The sequence below is a fragment of the Podarcis vaucheri genome (genome assembly GCF_965113315.1).
Source record: "Podarcis vaucheri genome assembly, chromosome: 11".
Taxonomy (NCBI): domain Eukaryota; kingdom Metazoa; phylum Chordata; class Lepidosauria; order Squamata; family Lacertidae; genus Podarcis; species Podarcis vaucheri.
Window position 1 is genome coordinate 3,242,795 of NC_138749.1, and position 10,861 is coordinate 3,253,655.

Below are 10,861 nucleotides of genomic sequence, written 5' to 3' on the forward strand. Positions count from 1 at the left end.
CAGGCCTGGTTTGGGTTTAGAGTGGAGCTATGCAGATGAGAGCGAGACTTGGTTTTGTGTAAGTATCCCTAAGCAACAGATGGTCCTCCTCACCTATGGGAAAGAGGAAACTGTCATCTAGGAGCCACTGCAATAGGAAGGGCAAAGCCTGCTAGCCCCCTATCCCCCAACACTGGATGACTTAGGAAGGGGCTGTTGAAGCGAATTTTGGCGCAGTGCATGCACTCCACCCCCTCAATTGTCATAATGATGGGCACAGTACCAGGCCAAACAACATGTGAGGTGGGAGTTGTTTTTTAATCCAATTTCCCCTTCCCTGCTATGTTTGCTATTTGTTTTCCTTTGGAAGGCATGGAGGTTATAATTGTTGGTCTGATAATCTTATAACCAGCCTGAGCTATATTGATGAGATAACTTTCTTATCTGTGCAGAGCTCAGACACACGCACCCGGCTGCCTCCTGGGTGTGAGGCAGGGAGGGAGCAAATGTTCTGCTCCAGGTGGGAGATGAGGTAGAAGATGGCTTCCGTTTGAAATTTATTTTCATTTAGTCTTTGTTAGGCAAAGTGACCGGCTGGGATTCTGAATGGAGGGATGTGGATGGGTGTTCAGTTGTGGTTGAATAGTATAGCATTATTAGTTTTTTGTTTGGCTACATATTGTATAGCAATTGAGTTCTGTTTTGTACACTGCTTTGATATTCATTTGAATGAAAAGCAAATAATATAATATAGCTTTGTAGGAAGCGATTAAGGCATTTCCTAAATACAAATAAGTCAAGTAAGTTGCTCTGAACCTAGTTGGTACGTAGATCAGTGAGGAATTAAGTCTGGCAAGCTGCCTCCTCATCATGGTTGCTCTTGCTTCAGCTAGAAGGGAAAACTGTCTCATATAGTATGTAACCGGGGTAGGGGGTATACAGGCATGACTGGCAGCACAATTTGGACGCAGTTCTTGCCAACACAAATCACTTTACTTCACTGACTGCCATCCCTTTTATGGCAGGGCATAATGAAGGGTACTCTTCTTGCAGGGCTGACCCTCCTGCATTCTGCATCATGCTAAAAAAACTAAATGCTGTGCTTCTCCTCTGAGTGAAAGGCTTTAAGCTGCCAACAAAAGAGCGTAGCAGGTCAGGAAACAACCGTGGCCTTTCGCCGTCCTTTTCCTGATGTTGAATTGCAGACAAGCGCAAGGCTTTGTAATTCCCTGAAGGCCTTGCATTGCCCTTCCTTTCACCTCCCTATTAACAAGCCACGCAGAACTGTGGGAACAGGATGCATTCTCTCTGTGTGTCTCAAACCAACCCTCTCTTTCAGTTTACCATTCTGTTTTCATCTGCTTGCATGGCACTTAAAAATTCTTCATATGTCGCATTTGTTTGGAGCAAAACTTTACAATGCTGTGTGTTGAGCTGTCAGTCAAATGAAATGATGTGCTATTGTGTGAAAATTACCTAAGAATCCGTGTTGCTTATGTAAGGTGTGTTAACTCTGTGTCAGATGTGTCGCATGTGACAATGCTTCCTTGAGACCGACACAGAAACAGCCTTGACCTTAAAATTATTTCTCTTTTCAAGTATTTTTATTATAATGTAGCTCACAAATACAGATTAATACAATACACTAAAGCAACCAACACCGGTAGAAGTAGTGCTGTTTGGCAGGTGTCCCTGACCTTTTTTTTAAAAAAAAGTAAGTCTCTAGCCCTCCTAGAAAGTAAGGTATAGGGCAAAATGTGCAGGTACCTTCTAATTTCTATGTTCCTGTTCCTATAGACCAGGGATGTCCAACAAGTTGATCGCGATCTACTGGTAGATTCCTGCAATGTTTTTGTCGATCGCGGTCGATCCCTGGTCCCCTTCCGGCCTTGCCCTCCATTGTTGGGGAATGGAAGACGGAGTTTACAAACTGAGGCTGTTTTTCCCCTAGTGATCCTTTTGCGAGTTGCTGTTTCTCTTTCTCCCCAAAATACTTAAAAAATGTGGCGCTCCCCCTCTCTAAAATAAGCAAAGCAACTTCATCCTCCCGAACCCCTTCTCTAAAAAAACCTCAACAGCTGCAACCTTAACCCCAATACTTTGACCTGAACCCTTAAAAAACAGGGGTAGATCACTGCCAGTTTTTAATTCTGTGAGTAGATTGCAGTCTCTTGGAAGTTGGCAACCCCTGCTATAGACGGCAACAACGTGTGCGGGGGTAAGTAAAATTTCAAGTATTTTCCTCCAGCCCAGGACCAGCAGTGCATGGCTAACCATGGAGGTTATGAAAATTATTCTACCACCTCTGAAATGACCCTTGGAATTACTAAAGTAAGCCCGTAACTTACACGGGGGTTACGTCCCGGAGCTTACACCTAAAGCCAGAATCATGTCAAGTCAAAGCTCTTTGGGTAAAGCTGAGTGAGCACACATTAAATGTGCATAAGTTGCGGGTTTATTGTATTTTGCAAATAGTGAAATGCACCATTTCTGTTCTGCGTGTCAAAGCAGAGCTTTCACTTGGTCACACTGGAGCCCACATCCAAGCAACAAAAATCATAAGACCCTTTTCCTATGAGATTGCAAGCATCCTTTGTTTCCTATGTTTTATAGCCCACCAAGAATGTGGAAGTGGTAGGATAATTTTCAGAGAACGGGATTGATAGTCTGTGGCTAACCTTGCTATAATTCATCAGCATCAAAGGAGAAGCAGCCTCGCTAACTTGGATGTTAATGTCTGCCTTCCTTCTGCAGAGAAACAGAGGGAGCTGGCTCGTAAGGGGTCCCTGAAAAACGGAAACATGGGGAGCCCAGTTAACCAACAGCCCAAGAAGAACAATGTGATGGCACGAACAAGGTAGACCACTTCACAATATTCAAGTGCTTAATTTGTAAACCATACCAGTGGACTTCAGTTTGGGTAGGCATGCCCTGTTGTTCATGCAGAACTCTTTTGGGAGTAGAGTTTTGTCAATAGCCACTAGCTTAGAAAATGGGTTAAACGACTCCATAGTTCTGCTTGAGTTAAGAGGTAAATCAGCACCTGCTGATATAATTGTGTCTGCCTGGGAAAGAGATCAATTCTGTAGCTTTTCCCTAGTATAGGTAAGAGCTACAAGTGAGAAAGCTGCAAAATGTCCAGCCTTTTGAAGCACATTTCAGCTCCACAAGGATGGAAAAATCTTACCGAAAAGGGTTTCCTGTTCCTCTACAAAGGTCAAATTAATTTAGCAATTTAAGGGCAATGTTAATTCCAATTCTGCTGTTGTGATTGTCATTGAATGTCAGATATTGCATTTCATTTGGCCCCACTGTTCTTTACACACCCCACAACTGTGTGTTTGTGGGGGGGAGGAAGGGAGGAGACGGCCCCCACACACACACTGTGGGTAACAACTTTGTGTACCTGACGACGTGGATTATAGTCCATGAAAGCTAATGCCATAACACATTTTTTGAGGTACTCTTTTTGTTCCAAATGTGAAGGTTTAGGAAGAATTTTGAAGTGTGAGCATCTTCTTCAGTCATGGAAGCTCCTTTGTGGTAGCTCCCCCCCCCCCCCAAAAAAAAAAATATGTCAAAGACAGCTTAGAATTCAGAAAACCAAACAGTGCTAAAATACTATGTTTAAAAATAATAAAATGAACAGATAATATCAATGGAGTTAACTAATTTTAAATAGGTATTAAGAAAAATATTGATGTGGTACATTATTCCTTTTTTAAACTGCTTTGAAGGTGTTTTGTTTTTTTACAGTCAAGTGGTGTATAAATTTTATGGAATAAATAAATCTTGGAATTTTATGGAATAAAATAAATAAATCCTGGAAGGCTCCACTAGGCGAGTCTCCTGGAGAGAACATTCCATAAGTGGGGGGCAAACGAAGATCTTATCAGTCAGGTTCATAGAGGAGGGAGTCCTTCAAATATTCAGCTTCCAAAGAGACTACCAGATTACAGTAGTCTAATCTTGATGCCTATATGCAGAATTCATCATGCGAAAGGCTGGGCTGGATTAATCCCTAGCCAGAATTAAGATTGCCGGAAGAAATATCAACAACCTCAGATATGCAGATGACACAACCTGGATAGCAGAAAGTGAGGAGGAATTAAAGAACCTTTTATTGAGGGTGAAAGAGGAGAGTGCAAAATATGGTCTGAAGCTCAACATCAAAAAAACGAAGATCATGGCCACTGGGCCCATCGCCTCCTGGCAAACAGAAGGGGAAGAAATGGAGGCAGTGAGAGATTTTACTTTCTTGGGCACCATGATCACTGCAGATGGTGACAGCAGTCACGAAATTAAAAGACGCCTGCTCCTTGGGAGAAAGGCGATGGCAAACCTAGACAGCATCTTAAAAAGCAGAGACATCACCTTGCCAACAAAGGTCCGTATAGTAAAAGCTATGGTTTTCCCAGTAGTGATGTATGGAAGTGAGAGCTGGACCATAAAGAAGGCTGATCGCCGAAGAATTGATGCTTTTGAATTATGGTGCTGGAGGAGACTCTGGAGAGTCCCATGGACTGAAAGAAGAACAAACCGATCCATTCTTAAGGAAATCAGCCCTGAGTGCTCACTGGAAGGGCAGATCCTGAAGCTGAGGCTCCAGTACTTTGGCCACCTCATGAGAAGAGAAGACTCCCTGGAAAAGACCCTGATGGAGGGCACAAGGAGAAGGGGACGACAGAGGACGAGATGGTTGGATAGTGTCTTCGGAGCTACAAACATGAGTCTGACCAAACTGCGGGAGGCAGTGGAAGACAGAAGTGCCTGGCGTGCTCTGGTCAATGGAGTCACAAAGAGTCGGACACGACTAAACAACAACAATCTTGATGCCTTGAGGGTTACTCAGATTGTAGTTGGAAATAGGGGGCTATGTGCTACTCACACCAGTCTTCCCTGTATTCTGTAAGGATTCACTAGAGCTGCCCATATTTCCCAGATGTTTCATGCTTCCTTTTACAGCATCCCTAGAACTAGATTGCTACCATTTCTCTCCGCAGCTTCTACCTAATCTCCACATCCTGCCATACTAGGTCCTCTGATATTCTGAAACTAAAGGAACAGCTTCACACACCCCTTGCTCCTTGCTTAACTTCTGCTTTCAATGTTTACATGGTGATATGTATAATGTTTTCTTTTTAATTTCAGGCTGGTTGTTCCCAATAAAGGCTATTCCTCATTAGACCAGAGTCCTGATGAAAAGCCATTGGTAGCACTGGACACAGACAGGTATAGATTCAGATGATTCCAGTAAAAGACAGTCGTTCTCTTGGAAATCTCCTGAGAACCTTTTCCTATTTTACATACCACTGTGATCAAATCAAATCTGCCCGGCCAGCATGGCAAAGTTTCTCAGTCTCCAGAGATAAAACGTGAAATTTTATTTATTGTCTGTATTTCACAGGAGGGATTCAGTTGCCTATTGGGAAATTAAATCCAGTTTAAGTGGGTTAAAATGCTTGTCTCCCTAACACAACAAATCCATTTGCAAAAAGAGCCTGACTTCTTGCGGATAGCAAAGTTGAAGTCAAAATGCATTGAACAGTGTGGAATGAAAGAATGATTAACGGGGAGACCTCATAAGTAAATCGAGATGCATGCTCATTGTTGCAAAAGAAATGGGGGTGGTCAGTAAAAAACAGGTTGTAATCTAATTTCCACATGAGCTTTGTGCAAGTAGCTCTGGAGGAATGCTCAATAAACAGGTCCTCCAGATGTGCCCAAATTTCTAGGGGAGGCCTGCCAGTAGCCACTCCTAGACTCATGCCCAGTGTACCTTCTGAATGAGTGTCAGGTGTGAGGAACAACAAGAGAAGAAAGGCATCACCTGGCATGCCTTGCTTGAGTGCTACTTGGAGGCATCTGGGTGGCCACTCTTGGAAGCAGGTGCTCCTGTTGATGGATCCTGCAAATCTGCCTGCATGTTCACTCTGTGAACAAGAGTGATATGGCCAGTGAGCTCTGGAGGGTCCCTCTCACTCACTGAGTCCTCTTTCCTCATTGCGCTTTTTCTTCCTCTGCAGTGATGACGACTTTGACATGTCCAGATATTCCTCCTCGGGATATTCTTCAGCTGAGGTGAGTTCCTGTGCCTTCAATTCATTCCCCTTAGTAAGATTTAGAAATATTTTTCTCTTTCCTGAAGGGACGCAAATTTCTGACTGCTGTTTTTACAAAGGCAGTATCCCTTAGTGGTGGTTTTCTTTCGCTGAAGCAACCAATCGTCCCTGTATTTCTGCAGCCCAAATCCAGAGAGTGGCCTGAGAAGACCTTTTATAGAGTTTTATCACAGAAGTGAAAGAAGCCTAAGGCCAACACCTTGGTGGGATAGGACCCCTATGTAGCTCATTCAAATCTCAGGTGTTACCAAAAATGTTATTGTCAGACTACCGTATTTTTCGCTCTAAAAGACACACTTTTTCCCTCCTAAAAAGTAAGGGAAAATGTGTGTGCGTTTTATGGAGCGAATGCAGGCACTGCGCAGCGCTCCCTCTCGCTGTTCTAGCTTCTGGCTTAGCTGTGCAAAGCCTCCGCAGGGCAGCGGGATGAAGGCACCCCACTGCCCTGCGGAGGCTTCGCGGGCTATCCCAGAAGCCAGAACAGCTCCACACACTCTTTAAAGGGAGCAGCCATCACTAACAGGCTATCCTTCTCCCACCTTGTAGAAAAGCCTGCAAGAGCCGTGCTCCCTTTAAAGAGCGCACGGCTCTTGGCTGGCTTTTGCGGGAGGTGGGGGGAAGGGACAGAGGGCAGCTTAGCCACCCGCAGCCTCTTCTGGGCAGGGGGAGCCTTCATCCCGCTGCCCGGGAGAGGCTTCGGCGGCTATCCCAGAAGCCTGAACAGCAAGAGGCTATCCCAGAAGCCAGATCCCTCTTGCTGTTCTGGCTTCTGGGATTCAGAATATTTTTTTTCTTGTTTTCCTCCCCCCAAAACTAGGTGTGTCTTATCATCTGGTGCGTCCTATGTCTTGTACTCTTGTATCCAAAGTAGACAAGTGACACATCAGCTCAATGTTTTCCGCTTGCAAATGGGAATTCCACCATCACATGCCCGCTAAATCTGCTCTAGGGATTCCTCCAAGCCTCTGGAGCAGTTCTGAGGAAGACTCAGGGTACACGCTGGGGGTGAGGGTGTCCCACCGCATAAGTGAAAATCCTTGTCCTAATGGGGCATGTTAGTTGGATTACACACACAAACCCAAAGCAGAGTTGGTAATAAAAATGAGTAACTGTCAATGAAACTTTGGCAACCATGCTTAAATTTCAAGTAAAAGTAAGTTAGGAGGCCTGTAATGATGATAATAATTTTGTTACTTAGACCCCACCCATCTGGCTGGGTTTCCCCAGCCTCTTTGGGCGGCTCCCAGAAGAACAGTAGAAACACCATAAAACATCAAACATTAAAAACTTCCCCAAACAGAGCTGCTTTCAGATGTCTTCTAAAAGTCAGAAAGTTGTTTCTTTCTTTGACATGTGAAGGGACATCAGTAAGTCATGTTCCATATCCATTTGGTTCTCTGGTAGCAGGGCTGGGAAAGGTCTTTGCACCAGTAATTTCAACCTCGCCTGGTTACTTTCTAGGCCCTCTGGCAGAAGGATTTCCTTCTGCGAATTGGAGAAGCTGTGAATTGAACTTGGCACCTTGTGCAGAGCTGTGGCTTCCCTCTTAGCACTTGTCTCTTTCAAAATGGACCAGGCCATTGCCGTCCAGCCATGTTGGGTATGGGAGATGATGTTGGACTGTCAGTTCCTTGACTCGTTGACTCTTTGTCTGCAGCAGATCAACCAGGACTTGAACATCCAGCTGCTAAAGGATGGCTACCGGTTAGATGAGATCCCAGATGATGAGGACCTCGACCTCATCCCTCCGAAGTCGGTCAACCCCACTTGCATGTGCTGTCAAGCCACCTCCTCCACTGCCTGCCACATCCAGTAACGAGGGAAGCCTGGCAAGGGTTGATCAGTGCTTTCCACTATAACTGTAAAACTTAACAGCCATTGCTTCCTCCTATGGTAGGACGTGCACCTCTTTGTGTTCATGGAGCCAGGAGAAACCAAAAAATAATATATATATATATATTATTCATTTTATGATCCTCTTCTCATTTTTCCTTCACTTCTCATTCAGTAAGTGAACCAGATACGGCTCCTTGGTCTGGAAAGCCCATTGGATCCCTTTGGACTTGGGCTCAGCTTGTAAAATTCATATACAGGAGTTTGGAGGGGGTGGAGGAGATCAGATGTGGCTGCTGCAGTGAGCCCTCCCCAAGTTCACTCTAGCGGGCAAGAGTTGAAATCAGAGTTTGAAACGCAAAAGTCTCTGACCAGAAATGAAAGAATGAGCTGGAATCAATCCTGGGGAGCCTACGTCTTCTGTGATGGACTGGCCCTGAATAAGGAGGTGGGATCAGGAGTGAAGTACAGGAAGGGAAGATCTAGTCAGCTAGGAAGAATCAACATAAAAAAATACTGATTATAGACTAGATGCAAATGGCAAGAAAAGTTGCATTTGCAACGTGCTTCCAAATAAGAAGCATTAAGCAAAGGATAATGCATTGCACAGCCTAATAAGAGAACATTTACTGAAAAATCAAGTCTACCCTTATTTGTCCTTTGCTTGTGTTTGCAATCCTGAATACCAGCCTGTCATTGTAAAAAAGCAAAGCAAAACACCATGTTGTTTATCAGGTTTAAAGTGTTACCTGAAGTTCCCATGAATGGGAGTTGAGAAGCATTTGTATGACTTTTGAGACAAAGTCTGTGTACCCAAACCCTTTTAATGGCAACAAAAGAGATGCTTTGCTGTTGGCTGTGTGCCCCTGCCTGCATTAGCGGAATGAGATTTTTCTGGCTCCAGGGACCACACAGGCTGTGTTGGTCAAGCTTCTGCCCTTTCGTGGCCTGGCGTTGTGTAGAGCTAATCCCAAAGGCTGTGTGCACTCTGTGCATGCAAGAGATTGATCTTAAGGTGTTGGCTCACCCAAACACACACCCAAACTCGTGAGTGGCTCTTCAGCTCCCAAGAGCCAGGTGTTTCGATTGCCACAAAGTGAAACTTCTAAGCCAGGGAGGGGAAGGGACGGTCCTTGCTTCTGCTGCTCATCATACAGTGCCTGTGTTGCTGTCTTGACACGAGCATCACATTGCCATCATTAACAGACTGGTGCCCGGAGATGTGTCCCATCAGTTATCAGCATGGCTAGCCAGTTTGGTGCTTGGGAAACTTCTCCAGCATTTGTATGGCCACAGACCATCAGTGGTGATGGAGGCATGCAGAAGCAAATTGGCAGATTTGATTAACTCCCGTATTACTCTGCTTGCTAACTCAGGTTGTGTCAAGCTTTGTAACAAAACAGGTGAGCTCTTTGCCTTTTTAAAAAAAAAATAATGATTTGATACTCTACCTCTTTAGAGGGCTCTGTTGGCCAAGCTTCGAACGCCATAAGCACACGACAGATTGGTTTGCCCTGTTCCTCGGAAAGCCAAGTTTCTTGCCCCATGTAGACTTCCCACTGGAGCTGTGCTTGTGAATTGCCACAAATCTGTTAGAGAACAAAGAAGTGGATTTCAGTCTCCTCCCATCCAACGCAGTATTGTCACCTGGGGAGACTACATATCCCAGGATTCCGTGCAGGTCGTTCTTGTGTCAATATGCAGAGTGATCTCTGCTCTTTCCAGAAGAGTATTGGTTGAAAGGCCACTGTCACTCCCATTTGTTGTTCCAGAACAGGAGAAATAAGGAGCAGGAGGGGTTGCAAATGAAAACAAAGATTGCCTCATTGAGATTTGGGGGTAGGGAAATGCCATCAGGAGTTTGGGTTCTGAGCTAGGTGTTTGAAATTAAGGGAGATGGCTAAGACCTAAACACAGCAACAAATGAGGTGCAAGTGGTGAACAGCAGCCCAGCAGAGACTGAAAACTCTGAACCTGGAGTGAAACTACCTTATCAGAAATAATACCTAGGCCTAGGATGATTGATTTGGAAAACACATTTTAATTCCTTTTAAGAGCTTCTCCCCAGAGATTAACTAATCCATATTTAATTTGCACACAGTATTTTAAATTGTTAATGCACAATCCCTAGTTTTTATTTTCTTACTATTTTCCACCAGCCTTTTGGATTGTGACAAGAAGGGCTGCGCTTTGAATTTAACCTTTTTCGTGCGTGCATAGAAGAGATAAGATTTGAAAATATTTGTCCTACACGTCATTTTACTTACCTGTGAGCTGTTCCCCCTGGTCTGTGCATTCCACAGCAGTTTCCTTTTCCTTGTTCACCAAAATCCTCAGTAGTGGCACAGTTTTAGTGAGGTCAGTGCAGAGACGTAAAACGGAAAACAAAACAAAAAAACCTTTTGGCTTCTCCTGGCTCCTAGGCTTTGTGTCTGTATGTTTTCTGAGGAGGGGGGTGGATACAAGAGTGGGGGAGAATAAGTGATGCAGTGTTGCCATCAGGAAAGCTGAATGTATTGACTGAAGCCCATGAGGCTGCCACAGAAAGCTTGCCAACAATCCTGCTGTATTGCAGTTTCTTTGGGCCATTTCACACATTGCACAGAGACCAAGCTGGGCATCAGTTCAGCCCACCACAGCACCTCAATGGGCCTATCAGCCTCAGCCAAGCTGGTGCCATCCAGATGTTGCGGGACTATAGGCCTCCATCAGTTCTAAACAGCACATCTTTGTATAGCCCAACTGCTGGAGGGCGCCTGATTGGCGAAAGCTGATGTATCTGCAGCACATGCTTCCTGTGTTTGCATTCAGGCTTTTCATCTCCAGGTTATGCTTGAAAACGGATGTGGCAAGGGGCCTTCTAAGAAACGTGAAGCAGCTTTATAAAAATTAAGGAGTTTACATTATGGCTGCTTCTCAGTCTCTGC

The 10,861-nt window shown here is 44.6% G+C and overlaps 1 protein-coding gene across 2 annotated transcripts in view; it reads left to right on the plus strand.

Annotated features, from left to right (window-relative positions):
* The window catches only part of FAM219A (family with sequence similarity 219 member A), a 70,744-nt gene extending 60,410 nt beyond the window's left edge, over positions 1 to 10,334 (plus strand). Inside the window, exons 3-6 of one of the 2 annotated variants that reach the window (XM_082242298.1) lie at positions 2,734 to 2,836; positions 5,131 to 5,211; positions 6,006 to 6,060; positions 7,762 to 10,334. In XM_082242298.1, coding sequence (XP_082098424.1) covers positions 2,734 to 2,836; positions 5,131 to 5,211; positions 6,006 to 6,060; positions 7,762 to 7,917 — 395 coding nt within the window. In that variant the 3' untranslated portion in view covers positions 7,918 to 10,334. Of the gene's footprint in view, positions 1 to 2,733; positions 2,837 to 5,130; positions 5,212 to 6,005; positions 6,061 to 7,758 lie in introns of both variants that reach the window. The other variant, XM_082242297.1, reaches the window with a different exon arrangement.
* Positions 10,335 to 10,861: the final 527 nt, after the last annotated feature.